We start from the raw sequence: 21,232 nt of genomic DNA, 5'->3' as shown, positions 1-21,232 counted from the left end.
GTGTTTGTTTTATTATCCACTGTAATACATAGGCTCTGCATTCTTGCTTTAATGCAGTATTTGTCGTCAGACTGGGAATGCTCATATATACGATGGACGTCTAAAGGCTATGTTCATGCTTCAAACAGGCAGAACTCATTGAGAAGTAGCCAATATGTACAATGTGTCTCTTTCTGTGCTTTGTTGACTTGGAAACATGTTTCTGCAGACACAAACCTTTCAGCGACAAGTGCACTGTCAACTCAACAATTTACGTCCAAGATAAATTAATCAGAAAGCAGGTTTTAAGAACTTCAAGCCCAATGTAATCGTTGCATGCTCGGCGACTACGTGTTATGCCACCCTTGACAAATCGACTCTTGCGAGGCATCTATGGTTTTCTGAGAGCGGAACTGCGGAATAGCTGATGACTTCGTCTCTTTTCAGATGGCTGTGAACTTTGTCAGCAATTAAGTCGAGATGAGTTAAATACGTCGCATCAGCATTATCTCAGCCATATAGCGACGAGGCCAAGTCTGCATACATGGACACTTTAAGTGCAAAGCTTAAAAGATTTTATTTTAAAAAAACCCAACAACCCACACAAAAAAAAAATGTTTATTCATTGCATTATTATTTACAAACGGAAAAAGTCACATCACAACATTTAAAAACAAGCACTCCGTCATTCACATTACATGGTTACACTTGTCAGCAATTAAGGTTCTTAAGAGTGAGTTTAGTTTTACGACGCACTCAACAATATTCCAGTTATATGACGGCGGTCTGTAAAAAACTGAGTCTGGACCAGACAATCCAGTGATCAAACTCTTAACGAACCGTCATAGGGTCAGTGTAAGGCAGCCAGACATATTTGGGGTAGGTTCTGTATTGACATGGGGCGGGATCACCATGATTGCTTAAATAGCATTGAATATTGTCCAAAGGAGTGTCACTGGACAGTAATAATAATGTGTGAACTCATTTTGCGCTTGCCTCCATACGCAGTATCTATGCTCCAAGCGTTCACATTATTACCTCGGTCAATGGATCAGTTTGCACTACCGGCCTGTGAGGCACCAGAAAGTCAACAGCCATAACCATCTCATCCCACCGGGTACCCATTCACGTCTTGGTGAAGAAAAGCATACTATAAGCAAAGTCACTTGCTTAAGGTGAGACCCCGTTTGCTACACATATTACATGTGCTTTGTTGTGGGGCAGGACTGTCCAAGAAACTCTCCGGAGTGAAGCTAGCTGCTAGACAACGGGACTCTCCGCGACCAACGTTGACATAGTAGTATCGGTAATTGTAGACACCAGTACACATAAATATATTTACTGCATATTAGTTGATCACATTAGTTACTCAAAGCTTCCCTCATAGTATATAACTTTACATGCAGGCGGCTGCCATTGAAATACACAGTAAAGCCATGTCGTTTTCAAGAACTGTTTGGTTTAAACACATACATTACAATAGTTACAAGAAACACTAGAATACTTTAATTTGTTTCATTTGAAAGTAATAAGTATCTGGTAACGATAAAATCACAATGGCAACAAAAATGTACATAAGCACTAAATCAAGTTTACGTAGTTGTTTTCAAACATGAAATGCAACCCATACTAAAGTACTGTCTGAAATAGAAAAAAAAATCTTTTTTCGCATTGATATCTACAATTTATGTAGTTAATATGTGTGAAATATCTGTTGAACTAAGTTCGGCCTAACTACATTCTCAGTGTAAGGGAGATAGGAAACGTAGAAAAAGGTCTTTACTGTGGAGAGATTAGTGCAGAAATGAGAAATGCGTTTTTTTCCAAAGTCCAAAGCGACTTATTTGGAACAGAGCATGCAATTTTTAAATGTCCATTTTGAAATTAAACTTAGCTTCATTATAAACGATAGCTGACGTAAATAATAATAATTTTAATACTGAAACTATGAAGGATGTAGCCACCATAGAGTCCCACTATCACTATAAAAAGAAACATGTAGGAGGGGTCGTCTCAAAAGCAAATACAGGACGGGTGTCGCAGACGATGGTTGGGGTCGGGCTGGGGGATAGAGATATAAGCTGAGATAAGATAATCCTTTAGGGGAATTAACTGGGAAGCAAACAGCATGTCATAACAATTTACAAATACTATCCAGTCCTGTCGATCTTCGGGTGGTCATGCCACCTATATATTTTAAGACATTTAGTACGATGGCTAATTTAAGCTTTTCCATGGGTATCATACCCTTTCACGTATCTAAACATAAACTTTATGATCAATAGATGAGACATATTCAACACACATGAAAAAAACATAAAATATTTTTGAGATGACCCCTTGTGCTTGTAGGCAGGACGTGCATTTCATGCCAGGTGAGACGACGGTCCGTCGTCATAATTGGCTGAGCGACCTAATTGCCATCTATTGTCCGATCTAAGTTTTACACGATTTTACGAGTAAACATGCTTTTGAGGATATACTATTACGCATCCCACTGAATGCCAGTTAGGCCGATGTGGGCTATTTCGATATATGCTATTTAGTGTAAATTTATCAATTTTAAGGATACAGAGTAACAGCCTAAACACGTATTTTTCCTATTTCCGACAGTACTTTAGCTCTACGTACTGTATACACGTATATAATTTATTTTATGATGCGAGCATATTTTTCCGGCTACCTGATTGGTCTAAACGCGGTCACGTGACCGTCGACAGAAAAGCATATTGATTCCAACCCAGGGTCCCGTTTCACAAAACTCTCGTAAGCCTAAGATCTCGTAACTTTTCTCGTAGCATTCGTACCTCCTATGTTACTAGGAATGGTACGAGATAAGTTACGAGACCTTAAGCTTAAGAGAGCTTCGTGAAACGGGGCCCAGGGTCCCGTTCCTCAAAGCGATCGTAGCGCTGAGATGATCGTAACTCCCATACTTTAACATAGACTTACGACAGTCGTAGCGCTACGATCGCATTGAGGAACGGGGCCCAGGGGCCCGATCCACAAAGCATTCGTAACGTTACGACCTGTCGTAACTCTATAGTTTACCATAGGTTTACGAATGTCGTAGCGCTACTAACTCTTTGTGGATCGGGGCCCAGGTCCGACAAAAAGTCATATTGTCGTGAGTTACTATGACGTCAAGCTATGACGTCATTCTATTGTTTACATGTCACAGTATTGTTGACATAACGTTATTGGTTTGTAGTGAAAATAAAATTACTTTTCTTGACTAAATGGACATGCTTTGGATTTTAGAAGCTTTTTTTCGGTAATTGCATAATAAAACAATTAATAGACTGGCGAATTCGGTCAATACCTTCGTCCTCGGTCAATGTTGCTTTTCGCGGGTCCATAAAAACAGATATTGACCTCATCACCAGTCTATAATTGTATAATAGTTTGTGTCTAACAAAACGTATGCGCCGTCGTTTCCAATCTTTCCTTAAATGGCAATAGAACAGAATCGAACATTCGGCAGTATTGGCTGAGATAACCTGCGATGTTGTTAGGATGCTGTTTATGTTAGATTATAAGTTTCGAATCCACGTTAGTTTAGTTGCGATAGGAAAGTTATTCTTCAAGGCGAATGTACATGAACTAGTTTATGAAAGAATATGTAACAATGATATAAATTCATTATTATATCAGAAAATTCGTATCAAAGAACGACGCGAAACCGAATACGAAACTGTCCCCGAGGCAGATATTCGGAGCTGTCGAGCCAAGTAAGATGTCGACGGAGACTTTGGAGGCCCAGCTAGCAACAATTGCACAAGAAAGTGCATTCCTGAAGAAATATTTCTCTCTTAGGAACAAATGCGAACAGATGCACCAGGTACTTGACCGCTTGAAGTCTTACTTACCGATAACGGAGTCAGAAAACGCTGTATATGGTGATCGAAATTAGGACATTTCTTCATGTAAATTCAGTTCTGTGACTACTGTGCTATTAACAAAATGACTTTATGTATCAGCCAACCATTAGACAATATGAGAACTTTATGAATGCATTTCAGGTATTACTGAGATTTACAAAACTTAACTTTTAGCGCTAATGTGACCGGGTTCTTCGATTCAGTGATTCACCAAGATTCACTGTCAGACCTCTTTTATTGCTTTATTTAGCTAAAGTGAGCAGTGTTGGTGTAGTAGATCCATAGGGCCGGGACGATTCCAGATTATTTACTATGCAGAGAACGTATTCCCCTTCCCTACACCTGCTGTGGGTCTCAAGGGTTGGATTCTAAATATCTGATAAAACTGGAAAAAAAACCTGTTGTGATACACTTATGAAAAGAAGAAACGTGCACTGAAGTTGACTGAAGAATTATCTGTATTCAAACTCATGAAAGACAGATCGAATATGTGCAAAGAAAGAACATTTCTGACCCTGACCCCATTAATGGTCCAGCTCAGCTCCAAATCTGAAGTATGTCCAATGCATGGCCCACAAATCCTCACTAACTTGCTGTGAGAAAGATTACTAGTAATAGCTTCCTGTTTGGGCTTAGACTATCAGCACCTTTAACTGCAGGAGGTTCCAATCACTAATCAGCCATTGTGTTCCTCAGTGGAGTTATTGTCAGTGAGTGACTTTGGGTTAAATTCTGCTTTGGGCAGTATTCCAGTATACCAGGTACATCAGTTTTTTTCTGATTTATCAATTTTATGCATTAGGAAGTTCCAGAGTGACAAAGTTCTGATGTTTCTTGAAATGCATGAACATCTAACTGAAAAACCTAGGAACATTATCAGTGTAAACTGGGATTCAAACTCGTGGTAATAGGTTTCAGGGATGCTGCATCACACCTTAGTCGACTGGTCCACCCTTCCCCAGGAGTTATGTCCTCGTTTTATATACTGTTTCAGGCAAATGAGAAGCTGGTGAACAGGATTCAGCATGTTAAAAAGCTGATTAAAAGGACAAAGAGAGAAAGGAGGTACGTGAGTCGGTGTGATTCCAAAACATGTAAAACTAAGGTTGTTAATTACCTGTTGGTAATGACTCAAGTTTCAAATTTATTGCAAGAATGTGGTCCATGTGGGATATGAGACAAAACAGACCAGCCAGTTTGGCAAAGACATACCAGGAAAATGACTGACACTAACAACTTATTGTCCAGTCAGAGACTGAGAGAAATTCTGTGGGTGGTTTCTGATTGGAGAGACTGAGATCGCATACGAAGCCACTCTTACAGCATGTACAAAGATTCAGGTTTTTAACATAACTAGGGATTTACATGGAGTCCTGTATTTGAGGGTCCCTTGGACCCATACTCATAATTTTCAGGGGTCCTGGACAACAAAATGAGGGTTCCAGACACTTAAACATTATTATTAATACTGTTATTGTATTGTGTGTCATGATCATCACATTGTTACAGTAATTAACTTGCAAATAATACCATAACCCAGATAGTAGCAAACTCAGTGATAACTTATTGTCACTTGATTGGAATTTTTACAAAAAGTATTTGGACTTTTTCTGCTTCCCTGTGGATGCGCTACTAAATTTTATTGCGTCCATTGTCAATTTTTATGCGTATAGGATGCAGGAATTCGCGTCCTGTAAATCCCTGCCTAACTATCAGACATATAGATCTACCAGGTACATCATCAATATAAATCAATACTGAATTAGTATCACCTTAGTAAACAGATATGGAAGGTGTATAGATGCATATTTTTATGCTTGACTTTTCAATTTAGGATTTCAATTAAGCAGTCTAAGTAAACTTAGGCTCAGTATTATTCGTTACACTGCTATACTGAGTCTAACAAAACCTTGTGGAAGGTCGCGTCAGGTAACCTTTGAGCGACCTATGACCGTCCAATCAAACGCGAGACGACCGAACGATTTCACCAATCAGACAACGGCTACTATTTAGGGTTCCGGTGGGACGTACAAAATGGATTTTCTCTTTCCCGGTCGCCAACACTGATCTCACAACAAATGAAAACCCACATAAAACACAGATATATGACCTGCAGAATATACGCCTTTGGGTTTCTGTTGACATGGTTATCATTAGCTAATATTTCCACAAGCTTACATCCTTGAATACTGACAAAACGCTATTTTCAGCGACTGTTTACTCACTGTTTTGGCGTGCTTCATGTGCATCACTCGGAAGCAATCGTACGGAAAATAGCATTCAGAATCGTTCGTGTACGAACTTTTTCGAGGTAAAACTTCAAAAGGTATGTGCGAATGTCAACGTTTACAATTTGGTAAGCTGTGTTCTGATTGGTCAATTGAAAAGGTTACCTGACGGGTCCTTCCACAAGTTATTTTTAGACTCAGTATAGCAGTGTAACGAATAATACTGAGCCAAAGTTTACTTAGACTGTCAATTAAGGTTATGAAAACTATAAATACTGTAAGTAAATGGTAAACATCTTCCTACCTCTATTCAACCTTGTATGTAGACATGTGCACTGTGTACTCAGTTTGGACGGCATGTTTCAGGTACTTAGTAAGCCGACTAGAGGAACATGGAGACAACTTTCGTGAAGCACAGGTGCCAGTTATGTGGGAGGTATGATAAACTCATAAATTCAAAACTAACTCAGTTGGATAGAACGAGGCTTTAACTGTTGTTTGTTTGTTGTTGTATGTTTATCAAGGTAACATTCAGTCATATTTTCTGATGAGGTCTATCAAGGTGAACGGAATAAAAATTATCACATCAAATGCACACTTGTGTAATTTTTGTGCTTCTTTTCATTGTCAGTGAGACTGATTGTCTGGACACTTCAGTTTTTCACTATTTTTCCTTATCCTTACTCATGCTCTTTGCTTGTCTCCTTCTTCTTGCGAATGATAGTGGAACACTTGAATCCCTTTTTGAAGCTCCCTTCAAAATAGTGGACGTAAAATCACTCACCCAAGGTTGCCTCCCTTTACTGTTTTGGCGCCAAAATCAGTCACATGATCGCCCATGCTTGTCACTCTCTCCTTCTTCGCCTTAGAGGACGGTTGTATCCTTTTAATTTTAGGCATTTAGGAAGATATACTAGAAATATGGTTTGAAATTTTTGTCTAAATTATCTGTTGTTTCATGTTGTTGACACGATATTTCATCTTGTTTACAATTAATGAAAACTTGCATTCGTTGCAGGTACCGGTTGTCTGCTGCTGATCCTCATCTATTATGTCCTAATTGTACTTCTACATGTTCTTCCAGCTTTCGCTGTCAACTTTGTCAGCATTTATCTGAAATTGAATTCAATAATTATTTATTTTCCATTTTTCGACATGCTAAGGACTGGTCTAGAAGGCATTTACAAGTCATGTCTAAACCGAGTGAATGCGCTGATAAATGTTTATTGTTTGCTGCTGAGATTCACCATTCCAGTGGTTTGCCGGTCGCCGTTGTCGCAGAACTTCAACCCGGGTATCTTCATGCAGCAGTTCACTGAGCAGATGTTGGAGCTGATGGAACGACGCTCCACGCAGGAGAAGGCTGCGGCGAAGACCCCATCTACGACAAGCCTGCACGAAGGACAAGCAGTGTGCACTTCGCATCCGGTTGAAGATAGAAGCCTGCGTGAAGGGTCATGCACTAGACGATCGTCTATGGCAACTTCCAGAGAACCTGGCAGCCCTGATAACAATGAGACTGCTGTAGATGTTCCAGAAGAGCCTATTGAGGAGCCTTCGCTCAGGAGCAGAACTAGACGTTCTCCGGAGCAGCACAGAAGCAGATCACAAGGATCGTCTTCGACCTCAGATACAGACAACCATCAGGAGCCTGCACGCAGGCACTCCTCATCCCATAGAAGAGAATCTACAACTTCACGAGGCTCAGAGATACGCCTCAAGACTCCAGGGAGGAACCTGCACTTATTTTCCATTCTTCGACATGCTGAGGACTGATCTAGAAGGCATTTACAAGTCATGTCTAAACCGAGTGAATGCGCTGATAAATGTTTATTGTTTGCTGCTGAGATTCACCATTCCAGTGGTTTGCCGGTCGCTACTACGGAGCATGTGTCTGTGGCAGAGGGGGGCTCCGGCTCCAGGAAGAGATTGTCAACGTCTGAAGTAGCCTCGTCGCAGTCTAAGAAGACCAGGTCATCGTCTTCACAGAAAAAGAAGTCGACTGCAGATAAGACTTCGGCGAAGTCTTTCCACGGTGCAGCACAGAAGACGAGGTCCTTCTCTGCAGAGATCATCCCTCCAGACGAAGTAGACGTGTATGACGATCCACCTATGCTCATTCCTGAAGTAGCAGTTAAGAAGAAGACGAGATCCTCTTCTACAGCGACATCAGTAGCCATCACAGTCGCTACAAGTACAGCGGTCCTTGGAAGAAGCCTCATCCCTCTCAGATGCGTCGTCATCTCTGCAGCAGCAGCAGCAGCCGTTGTCGCAGAACTTCAACCCGGGTATCTTCATGCAGCAGTTCACTGAGCAGATGTTGGAGCTGATGGAACGACGCTTCACGCAGGAGAAGGCTCGGCGAAGACCCCATCTACGACAAGCCTGCACGAAGGACAAGCAGTGTGCACTTCGCATCCGGTTGAAGATAGAAGCCTGCGTGAAGGGTCATGCACTAGACGATCGTCTATGGCAACTTCCAGAGAACCTGGCAGCCCTGATAACAATGAGATTGCTGTAGATGTTCCAGAAGAGCCTATTGAGGAGCCTTCGCTCAGGAGCAGAACTAGACGTTCTCCGGAGCAGCACAGAAGCAGATCACAAGGATCGTCTTCGACCTCAGATACAGACAACCATCAGGAACCTGCACGCAGGCACTCCTCATCCCATAGAAGAGAATCTACAACTTCACGAGGCGCAGAGATACGCCTCAAGACTCCAGGGAGGAACCTTATCCCAACCGGTCACCTGCGCGCAGGTCTTCAGGCAGGTCTCCACGCAGGTCTTCAGGAAGGGATTCACAGCGGTGACGATCTTCAGACCAAGAAGCCACTAGATCTAAGGATGATGGTGGAATCATATTCTCCGATACAGAGATCAAATCTTGGATTGCTAATGGATTGGAACTTGCATCACCTTCTAAAGAGGATAATGAAGCACTCATGTATAAGATGTCGAACGACGACTTTGATACGCTCACCCTTCCACCCATCGATCCTGTCTCGGATGTACCGGAGAACCTCAGCACAGCCTTCGGGAAGGCAACTAAGTTCCAGAGCCAAAGCGTCCCGCCATTCAACGCCAAGAAGTTCTCACTTCATTACATGGAACCCTTCATGGAGGCCCCAGAGATAGATGAGAACTACAAAATCATCAATGAAACCCGATCTAGAACTTATAAGATAGAGGATAAGAAGCTGGCACAACTAGATATAACTACCAGACATACCTTCTTTGGTCTCGCCAGATCAAGAGCCATTAATGAAACCTTCATAGCTAAGTTCAGGAACTCGACCTCTGAAGAGGATCGGATGATTTACTCTGCATTGCTGACCGAAAAGAAGGATAATCAGTTTATGTCCGAACATCTGCTGTCTTCCTGCAACTGGAGTGAGCGGTTCACCATGACGTTGTACAGAGCTCCGTGGTCAGCATCGCCCATCTTTGCAGGGGAAATTGATGACGTAGCCAAAGAAGTTACGAAAGAGTCAAGGGAGGTGATGATGATCAAGTCCATCGACACACTAGCCAGTGTTATTCGTCAGACGTCACAACGCTACTCTGGCAAGTCGAAATTCGCGGGGATACAGAGAGCCAGGGAATAGAAGTTTAGCAACTCCAAAGGAGACAGAGACTCTTTTCGTCGCCCAACCGGAGCTCCCAGAGGTAACCCCCGGAAGAGGCCGAGCACCCAGAGGTGCCAGAGGATTTAGACTCTGATGGACGGGTTCGGAACGACTGGAGTCCTCCACTCCCAGCCGTTCCCATACAACCTTCGACACTGGGTGGACGTCTGCAACACAACTGGGAGAATTGGGGAATACTTCAGGACGACTACGTATCCCAGATCCTACGCAGAGGATACAAGATACAACTGCAAGCAGTACCACCGCTTACAAGCAACCCTCTGGCCCATATCTACGCTGCCGACCAGATGGAGAAACTACACGATGCCATCACAACACTACTCGAGAAAAAGGCAGTCGAAGAGATAAAACAGGAGCTCATCACACCCGGTTTTTATTCCCCAATCTTCCTTGTACCAAAGAAACATTCCAAGAAAAAGTTCCGACTCATCTACAACATGAGAAAATTCAACCAAGGTTATCTACACAGACTCGCAAAGTTCAGGATGATACATCTTCCTCAGCTGCGACAACTCGTTTGTCCGTTAGACTACCTTGCCAGCATAGATCTATAGGATGCATATCTTCACATCCCGATTTATCCGGACTCAAGGAAATACCTACGATTCCTCTTCAACGGACATCATTTCCAATGGAAGGTGCTACCATTTGGAATATCGTCGGCCCCCTAGTTGTTTACTCGAGTGACAAAGCCCATCATCACATATCTACATCATCAAGGTCTACGCAGTGCGTTTTACCTGGACGACGGGATGCAAATTCATTAAGGTCCCAGTCAACTCAGACTGCAACTAGACTTCACCATCAGGCTTCTCACTCAACTAGGATGGCTAGTAAATCTCCTCAAGTCGGAACTAGAACCAACATGGGATCTTCAATTCCTAGGAATTCGTTGGTTTCACATTATTTTTCGACTCGCTGTGCGCATGCGCAGAGCGTGTAACAACTATCCAGTGGACAACTTCCAGTTTGGTCGTATGCTTTACCGATAGTGTAAACACACTCTCAAGAAAGGAAACTCAAAACAGATATATGGTTTATGTTGAATGTAACTGATCTCAGTTCATTTATGAATGGAATTTGGAAAGGACCGGGGTTAGTTAAATAAATAGCTTTACGTTTGTTAACAAGCTCTTGTATAAACGCATCTCACCACCACCCGTCCACCGTCCTTCCTGCACATCCCCTTCTCACAACTAAAAAAACACATCTCTGATGCAGTTGCCACCAAAATAGGACATGAATTATTGAAAAGCATAGGCAAATGGATGTATGTACTCAACTATAAACAGTTGTCACACGTAATTAATCTTCATAGAGCTTTTATTTAGAGTGTGTTTACACTATCGGTAATACGACCAAACCGGAAGTTGACAAGTGGATATTTTTACACGCTCTACGCATGCGCACAGCGGGTTGAAAATTAATGTGAAACCAACGAATGCGGCTCATCACGTCGGCGAATCGCATAGTCCTCCCAGAGGAGTGTTGGGTCAAGATACAACACATGATATCTCAAGCAGTACTCTCTCCGTTACCACTACGAAGTTGGCAGAGCCTACTCGGTCTTCTCACATCAGCTCAAGACATGATTCGCAGAAGAAGACTACAACTGCACCCACTACAAGTGTTCATGAACGCCCATCTCGACAGTCTGGACCCCTTCGTGTTACCGGACAGTCTGAAACCGTATCTTCTATGGTGGACTCGGAAGTCAAATGTCTGCGGAGGAACCTATTTATCAGAGCCGGAGTGCAGCACTCATCTCTACGTAGATGCATCGCCTCAAGGATGGGGAGCTCACTTCGACAACGAAGTGGCAGCAGGGAAATGGTCGAGTCAGGAGCAGAGCCTGCACATCAACATGCTCGAGATGAAAGCAGTAATAAACGCCTTACTACACTGGTCCAGCATACTAAGGAACGCACAGCTGATGATCCATACGGACAACTCCACAGTAGCGTTCTACATCAACAAACAAGGATCAACAAGATCAAGAAATCTTCTAGATCTCAGCTTTCATCTGTTCAGCATAATAACCGACCTGAACATCTACATAAAAGCATGCCACATTCCGGGAGCCAAGAATGTGATAGCAGACGCCCTATCTTGTCCAGCACAACCAGCCCCGACGGAATGGATGTTACATCTAGAAGCCTTCCGATGCATCATACAGATGAAAGGATCTTCGCTGATAGACCTGTTCGCTGAAAGACCTGATTCCCGATCCACAAGCATGGGCAACAGATGCTCTAAGCATCTCTTAGGAAGGACTAACGCTTATGCGTTTCCACCTCCAGCTCTAATCGCAGGTGTTGCAGAAAATCAAGCAGATGAAGAAGCTGCAACTGATTTTGGTCGCGCACTATTGGCCGGCGAGGGTGTGGTTTCCCATCCTCGTGCAAGAACTCGGAAGTCCAACCCTGCAACTCCCAGAGTGGCCGAACCTACTCATCCATCCGCACACCAAGCAAGCACACAGGAATCCCACAGTGTTCCAGTTACACGCATGGAGCGTATCAAGACTTGCTTGAAGAAAAGAGGATATTCCGCCAGAGCAGTGAAAGCAGGGACACTAGCTCTACGTAGATCAACCCGCAAATCAGAGATTTGAGGAATACGCTTTGAGGAAGGGCTTCACGGCGATGAAAGCAACGCATCCTCAAGTGGCGGAATACCTATGTTATCAAAGACAAACGAGGCGGTTAAAAGGTTCAACACTCTCTACATACCTAGCGGCCCTCAGCACGATTATCACCATGAAGACGTGTGTTAAGCTGACCAAAGTACCAGAGATACTGACACTACTACGCTCCTTCAAGTTGGAAGACCAACAAAAGAAGTTTAAGGCGCCTGCTTTGGATCTCAACGTAGTCTTGCAGCATCTCACCAGTGATGCTTACGAACCACTAGAAAGGACATCCTATGAGTTTTTAACGCACAAAACTCTGTTCCTGATCGCTTTGGCAACAGCAGCTCCGATGTCGGAGATACTTGCTCTGGGCTTTGAACGAATACGATTTGATGCACATTGTAACATCGTACATCTAGGACTGAGATGGGATTTCATAGCAAAGAACCAGCTGCCCGGTCAACCAGACAGACAGTTCCACATCCCAGCACTCTCTACAGTCCTTGGGCCACAGGATATCCAGGATCTATCCTTATGCCCAGTCAGAGCATTAAAAGTCTACCTACAAAGAACTAACATGATGAGACGAAAATTTAAGCGCCTTTTCATCCCTCTATCCACAGAGACAACCACAGAAGTCAACATTCATTGGGATGAGAGCTGTCATCTTAAGGGCCTACAAAGCAGCAGGACTTGAGCCTCCACGCGCCTCCAACCCTCATGAAGTCAGAGCTCTGGCATCGACACTCGCTCTGCATGGAAACTGCTCCATCTGAACGATAATGGAGGGCTGCTTTTGGAAGTCGGAGACGGTGTTTGTCAACCACTACCTCAGAGAGATTGCTACCGAGGACGTCTCCGGGATTCACCAGCTTGGGCCTCTTGTTGTAGCACAACAATTGACGGTTCCACAAAGGCGCTGAGATGGATCTCACCCTTTTTCACGTGACTTGTAAAAGCCAACGCTCTGGAGAGCTAGAGCTTTAGAGTCCATGCGCACATCTAGGGCAGACCAGCATGAGTGATAGACCCTGTACTTGTAAAGGAGTTACTCGTACATGAAGAAGGGTCGCTTCTCCACTTGATGTGAGCATCAAGACATGGAGTTGCATAAATCCACACATAATGTCAGGAGAAGAGTTCCAGCGAATCTGACAAGTTGTGGTCCCCCCAGACTCATCAGAGGAAGGTGGAAGAAAAGGATCAGCACAAGTGCCATAAGAAGTTCCCACGGGGGTATGCAGGACGTAAATCAGCAACCTATGAATCCAGAAGTGGCCTGACCCACTATCGGTTCTGTCGGATTCTACAAGCTTATAATAATGTAATTTTCTGACTAAAATTGATATTTTATACTTATCCTGACTCATGAGGTCAGCCCTCCCCTCATGGCACTCTGGATTTTCCTATAAATCTGGGTGTCGGGCTCATAAATGGAGAGAGTGACAAGCATGGGCGATCATGTGACTGAATTTGGCGCCAAAACAGCAACCTTGGGTGAGTGATTTTACGTCTGCTTTTTTGAAGGGAGCTTCAAAAAGGGATTCAAGTGTTCCACTATCATTCGCAAGAAGAAGGAGACAAGCAAAAAGCATGAGTCAGGATAAGTATAAAATATCAATTTTAGTCAGAAAATTACATTTTTATAAGGAGCACCATTTGAATTGTCGTTATTGAAGTCTTGGTGTTAGCTTTTTATGTGGTTAACATGACATAAGTCTCATATAAAATCAGTTAACTGCCCTCAGCAGCTTCTCCTATTTTGTTGCATTTCCCTGATATGATGCAGGGTCTATAACTCAAACTTTGTGTGTATTTTAAAATTGAAACATTTATATCTAATGAACAAAAATGATGTCTAATCTTATATAAAATCATAATTAATAAATGTTTCTATGTTTACTGTATGGCTTTTTTTATAATTGTTTCAGGAGGATCAACTTTATAACTTGTTGCGATCTCCGCCTCCGTACCCAGGCTCGGGGTCTGAGGCAGAGTCGGCCTCCAAAGCTCGTCCCTCTGCGTTGTCATCCATACAACCTCTACTGCAGGCACACGGGATGTCAAGTGAAGCCCCTACAAACAAAAAAGGAAAAAAAATCAAGCAGGAGAAAGAAAAGGATCCTCTTGCCCCTAAGAAACCTGTTAATGCTTTCATGCTTTTTCGTCAGCAAAGAAGAGCAGGAATTCAAGAGGAGTATTTTAAGGTGTGTTGTTTCCTCCATATATTTAATGGTTTTTGGTTGTCCCTCATACAATTGAGTGGAATCCAGAATTCCAAAATGTTATACTTAAGAAAGTAGACAATTTATACTTTATAAGTTTGCCAGGTCATGGCAATTTCTATGAACAGACAAAATCATGTGCATGTTTAATAACATTTCAGTAAGTCATGTATAGGTTTTGTTTTGAATTCAAACAAATCAAAATGCATGAGGTAACCCATGTAAAAAGTTTGCATTGTTCTGGAGTCTGTGATTATTTCATATCTCAACATGGCAATTTCCCTTTTCATTTTGGTGAGAACCCAAAATCTGCTTCATCATCCCCTTGTCCTTGGCTACCAATCAGAGTTATCTGACCTTGATATTTCTGGTGTACCCCGCCATGATGTTGCTGAAATATCACTCACTCACTCACGGCAAGAGTGGAACAACATCACAGTCGTCAAGATCAACACCCTCATTCTCTAACTTGGCCAGTTTGCTGGACCCGTTGCCGCAGACGAATAATTATGCTGTAATGCACTCGGAAGTCCCTGGCGGTGTCTCTTACTTGCTGGCCAGCACGTAGTCGTCCGAGGGCTTCATTGAGTTGATTTTCTGGCATTCCAGGTAGGGTGTTATTAACTCAGAAGAAGGTGCTTCCCAAAAATTACATCATATTCTCAGGAAACTGTCATAAAACTTCCACCTTTGTAAAAGCATCAATCTACTCATGTAGCAGGTACATTCAGCCCGAAGATTGTTAGCTCATTTGAAACATCCACAAAGGGCATGAACAGCAAGTGACTTCTCAGACAGAGTAACACATACCATTGTGTGAGGTCTAGGACTGGGACGGGTAGGAAAAAATGGAATCGAGTACCCGCATGTTCTTACCCGAATCGGAATCGAGTACCCGGAAACGTCAAGAATAAAGCGCTTCTGTCAACTTTCTGAATATTCAATCACGATTTGACAGAGATTTTTATAGAAAACATGAAAGGATGGCAATAAGACATTAAAACTGATCTTAAACAATTTAATTTACGTCTGTTTAACTGATACAAAGAGCAACACCATTACTAACTTACATTCCACTATGACTTGACAACTCATTGCTCATGTGCAGATATATTACAGTCGTTAATAATAACCTCCATTAACCGGACAATACCAAAGATGTAATTAAATGTGTGTTACGTCAATGAAAAAAGGCAATTTATTCTGTTGTTGAACTACTGTCAGATGTGATATTCTAACTGAACCTATAATGTTTTACATGGGGACTTTATGTAAACTTACATAGAATGAAATGTGATTAATGTATTTACTGACTGGAAAATTCTATCACGAGATCTACAGACCGGCAATCTGTAATGCAACTGAGTTAAGCAGCATAGCAAAATGCTTAGCTTCATGAGGAAGACTGGTCATTTTGCTCTGTTGCGCCAAGTCATTTGCATTACAGTGTCCATATACATTACAGAGTACACACAAATACAGGGCCGTGAATAACTCATTAACCGTAATTAAAGTTTTATCCTTCCAGAAGGTTACTAAAAGTTGCATTAAAATACTTGTGTTTGAATGTAGCGACAAAGAATATGCATTTAAATGCTATATTTGTACGTTAAGATAAACAAAAACAGCACAAAACTATTGTTATTTAAATATTCTAAATTTGTATAAAAGTGAACATTGAGTTCTTCATTGGAAGTTGTGCTTCTATATATTTCTGATTATCTTTCTTCTTATTGTCATGATAATCAGCCAAACATTGAATTTGCAAATCAGAATGTGCTCTTTCAATAAACGTTCGTTTTATTATGTTAATTTATTAGTTTTAATTGATAATCCCAACACATACAATCATTGAATTACAATCTCTGTTATGGTGAATGTATTCAGCTTTGACGCCATGAAGTAAAATATGTGTCTCATGAAATTGAAATGAAATATAAACTAAAGACAACATTCAATGTAGTCTTAACAGCTTTTTATGAACTAACTTAATAAGCAATTGGAGTTACACAATGTAATGAACACCTTCGTGTTTTACGTTGTGTTTTAGAGCAAGATGTTTGTGCATTAAACTTGTACTGTTTCTGCAATAAATAGCATGGTACACGCAGTCGCCAATTGGTTCTGTCATTTGCATCAAGCTCAAAATGAGCCCAAACACTCAACTTAGCACTTTTGCTCTAGGTCAGAGTTCTCTCCCTTTCCGGGTACTCGATTCCTTGAAATAGGACTCGATTCCAGCTGTACCCGACCCGGATTCGAGTACCCGAGTACCCGTCCCAGCCCTAGTGAGGTCACAGGAATTCCGCCAGAATGCTTGATGACACCACTGCCTAGTGCAAAACAAAGAGGTTGGACACAGTTAATCATCAGTTCATTTCGAACTACTTCGTATTTCTACAGAACCAGAATGCTGCAGGGTGGTACCATAGGGAATGATGTTGCTGCCTTCAGTAAATCCAATCCCCATGGATGGAAAATGTAAAGTGACAAGATTGCAGTGGAAGTGGCTTTTCCTTGTGCTTGAGTCTTGGACCAAAGCCTGAGCTCAATGAGAACATCATAGCATTCTGTCTCCAGGTGACAATCCAACAAGCATATCAACAGGCAGTATTGAATCTTTCTTGTGCATAATCAACAGAGATTCAGGGTCCTGACATCAACAAAACAAAGGTCTGTGCCAGCTGATCAGAGGGAGATAACTGTCCTCAATTGTTTCCCTACCCACTTGTCTCTAAGACCCCCGACCTAAGACCCAAACCTGCCCCATTGCCCTTTAGTATCACCATACACTTCCAAAGCCCTGTTGGGGCGGTGCGGTAGCCTGATGGTTGAAGCATTCGCTCGTCACGCCGAAGACCCGGGTTTAATTTCCCTGCGTTGGTACAATGTGTGAAGCCCATTTCTGGTGTCCTCTGCTGTCAAGTATCAGAACCTGCACATCTACACAACCATGAAGCTTATCTTTGAAACAGTTGCTTGTTGAGCATAGCATGATCCCAGACAGAAACCAGCACTGGTTAGCTGTTGCACAATGTGCAGCCTTTGTCTTCAACTCTTGGGTAACCATTGTGCAATACTTTGTTGCAGGATAAGAAAATATTATATATATATATTATATATACCTGGATATGCAGAAACTGTAATGTACTTGTACTTATTGTGACACAAGTCTCAGGCCTGCCTGTCTGTCTCTGGCAGATAACTCTGGTAATCTATGGCAATTGGCACCAAGCTGTAAAAGAAGCATGTTATGGTTCTTTAGCTAAATGATCAAACTGAAAAAGGAATAGGTTTGTTATGATGAAACATTGATGTCATGCATATCCACATTCACGTGATGTATTTTCAGGAACACAGAGATGCTATTTCAGCTCATGAGTTGACAAGGAGACTGGCCTTGGAATGGGAGAACATGGCAGCAGAGCAGAAAAAGGTCAGTCAGCTGGGGTTGCACCAAAACTATTTCTTGAAAACAGCACGTTACGCATGTGTTGGTAATTGGGTCCTCTATATTTTGTTGAGGTGATGTGTGAAACTGATGTTTCTTTCAGAATTTTTATCCAAGTTCATAGCCAAACCATGGCCGCTGTATTGAATATGTCATCTTTGTTTATTTCTTGTAGCCATTTTTGCATTTAATGTTTTGCAAAGTCTGTTATATTTTGTTAGTAGTTTATAAAAAACATGCTGATATTGCAAAATAGAAAACTAAGGGGAAAAAGTTGGATGATTACCCTCCATTGAAACATTATGTTGTAAACCAAGTACCGGTAGATTCTTATGTTGGTCTCTAATGTTTCCCTTGAACTTGAGTCTTAGAGAGCATGCACAACATTCCCAGGGATCCAGTCTGCAGGGAGCACCTGGCCTGCATGGAACTTGTGCTTTATGATAATGACATACAAAGATTGAGTGAGTGAGTGAGTTTAGTTTTACGCTGCACTCAGCAATAGTTCAGCTATATGGTGGCGGTATGTAAATAATCGAGGCTGCTTCTATTGCATTCTGCATTCAAGCCTTATGTCAAACTTGCTGTCAATTTCAAAGTTGCAGATCAGCAGTCAACAACATATTATTATAATTCAATGGATGCAAGTTCAGGGTTAGTTATCTATCTACTGCCGGCAGAGAGGAAGTTCAGTAAATACTGCTTGGTACATTATGTCCTCTAATGTGTGACTTTATCAAATTTTGACACGAATTTGGGAGTAAACAGCTTTATTGTCAGATATTCCACTGATAGAGTAAATAGAACTAATGAGAGCAGCAAATGGCGGTACCATGTTGGTGTTGCAGGTCTACCAGGACATGTATGAGCAGAGCATGCAGCAGTATGAGATCGAGCTGCAGGAATACTCAATGGGCCAGTACGGGGAGACTACAGATCCAAGGAGACCCACCAGCCCCCTGTCAGATGCAGCCATGACGGCACTTGAACTGGCATCCAGATACGGTGCTACTCTCAATGTCAAACAGGAAGTAGACGATTGAACACATCACCTTCAATCACTATTGGTTGGTGACAAGATCGTGACAAGATGTGAAACATTGAGACAGTCAGAGCAACAATCAAGACAGTCAGATGAGAGCATTATGCAATATGTAGTGAGTGACTAACAAGCATTTTGACTGCTTCAGTCTGTGTACTTGACCAAGGGACATTCTTGTATGGATATATTTTGATGTGTTGTCCTTGTATATGGCTGCGGTGGACAATGTATTGTTTTCAGTGGCTTTAATAATTGTTTGAAACAATGGACCAACTAATACAAACAAACTGTGTGTTTGACGGCTTAGCTTCACTTACAACAGTTATGAGTATGTCAATGTGTTGTCATGGTAACCTTGTACATTTTTCCACCCATACTTGTAAGTTATAGCTGTTGGTCATGACTTGAGCAACAAAGTGTGGTGTTTCTCATCATGATGCATGGCAGTCAGTATTAAACCCCCAAATATTTTATTTTTCAATTTTGTGACATGCAAATGAACATGTCCTTGTACAGAAGATGTATTTTTGCTTTTGAAGGTCATCCTAAGTTTCATTTCTTCCTTGTGAATTTCCCTGATCTACTGAAAGACGTTTACAGTTTTTGTTATTTAGTTGCTTGTCACTGTTATAAGCCGGTAATGAGGATGAGTGACAGCTTGACGTGTAACACGTCTCCACTCGTTACTGTCTCTACCATGCTGTATCAAGGGTTCTCTGTGAGGACCTGTTGTTGCCAGTATATAGCAAGCGGGCTGTATAGTGCAGAAAATAGCTGCTGGACTGAAGGAGGATTAGACTCAATCATGGCAAATGATTTAAGGAATATAATGTGTGTGGCTTCAGCAATATAGGATATTTAACATTAGTAATCACATAAACAGATGAAATGTTGATGCATCTATGCAGTTATGAAAGCCTTATTGTTATGTTTTGTGTAACCTCTGCATGAGAATGACAGATCAAGTTTCAGGAATCTTCACTTCACATTCACGTTTATGTCACTTATTGAAAGATTGACTTCCATCTTGTTTATTCTTACAATATGACTTGCGTGAAGCACTAATATCAGTGCCAAACATCAAACTGTAAAAATAACAACGTTGATCATGCTTTTATAAATACAGTACTCCAGTTTCTGAGTTCTGTAAGACAGTTATTGTTTCATTGAAAGATTGTGTGCAAAAGTGATGTTTTAAAAACAATTTCCTGAGGTGTTTTTTGCCCTGAATTACAACTGGCAATGTTCAGTACTGGTTGTGTGTGTAGCTGCTGCAGACATCATTTAAGTAGCGCTGTAAACTCATTTGGCACCAACCTTTGTGCTTTTCTTATTTTATGAGATATTTTCATTCATTTTCCTTGTGCCATGATACTTAAACTATTATGACTGTTTGGTGGTGTGATAGCTTGTTAGATAAAGTGTGAAAAATGTGGTAAAAATGCTAAAGTGATGGATGCAAATAAACTATGAAATCTATTTTCTGTTTTATTTTTTCTTCCTGATCACATTGTTTCATTTATGGTCATCGTCTACAAACCTCACACATCTCCAAATTTGATATTTGTTGTTACAAATCCCTTCTTACAAATGGGATTACAAATTCTTACCTTGCCTTACATATCATGAAACCAAAGTTAGAATGCATGAAATGTCTATATGAGATAGCTTTAAATTATGTCCATAAGAAGCATACTTATATGATTTTACATGCTGATTTCACATGTGACTGGCTACCATAGTTTCAAATGTCATTTTGATCAACTGCTTAACCATTTGCTGATGTAGATACACATAACTGGATGACGGAAAGTAAAGTGTATCACTGAGGTTGGAATAGACATCTCCAACCATCACATCTTCGACTTCAATACATAAAGTCCAAATGCACTTGTGACGTTCTATTATTACATACAGACTATCTTTTAATCTTACTCTAAAAGTCACTGTTGAAACTTCTGCATTGAGGTTACTATGACCAGAGCATCATTCTGCACAAGGGACATATCACAAATCTATGCATGAGATAGCTTTCGTCAGCCTGATGTCATCAGTCAAGTGGCAGGTTCTGATCATGAAAGAAACAAAACAGAATAATATTTGACATAACATAATATTTTAAAAATTTAGTGCAGTTCAAGGACAAG

At 41.5% G+C, this 21,232-nt stretch overlaps 1 protein-coding gene across 1 annotated transcript; it reads left to right on the top strand.

Moving 5' to 3' along the window:
- The first annotated feature begins 3,664 nt into the window (after nucleotides 1-3,664).
- On the top strand, nucleotides 3,665-20,564 carry LOC124256026 (non-histone protein 10-like). Its single transcript, XM_046689940.1, has 6 exons — nucleotides 3,665-3,820; nucleotides 4,855-4,925; nucleotides 6,455-6,524; nucleotides 14,299-14,574; nucleotides 17,945-18,028; nucleotides 18,892-20,564. Exons 1-6 carry the CDS (start codon nucleotides 3,716-3,718, stop codon nucleotides 19,084-19,086), a joined length of 801 nt encoding a protein of 266 aa, XP_046545896.1. The 5' UTR covers nucleotides 3,665-3,715; the 3' UTR covers nucleotides 19,087-20,564.
- Nucleotides 20,565-21,232: the final 668 nt, after the last annotated feature.

Source organism: Haliotis rubra, unplaced genomic scaffold (genome assembly GCF_003918875.1).
Source record: "Haliotis rubra isolate DU_JTF1 unplaced genomic scaffold, ASM391887v1 Scf615, whole genome shotgun sequence".
Classification (NCBI taxonomy): domain Eukaryota; kingdom Metazoa; phylum Mollusca; class Gastropoda; order Lepetellida; family Haliotidae; genus Haliotis; species Haliotis rubra.
This window is presented reverse-complemented; position numbering and strand designations above follow the sequence as displayed.

Coding starts and splice junctions, on each gene's coding strand:
- LOC124256026 (XM_046689940.1), top strand. CDS start 3,716: ATGTCGACGGAGACTTTGGAGGCCCAGCTAGCAACAATTGCACAAGAA. Junction 6,525..14,298: donor AGGTGCCAGTTATGTGGGAG/GTATGATAAACT, acceptor TAATTGTTTCAG/GAGGATCAACTTTATAACTT. Junction 18,029..18,891: donor TGGCAGCAGAGCAGAAAAAG/GTCAGTCAGCTG, acceptor TTGGTGTTGCAG/GTCTACCAGGACATGTATGA.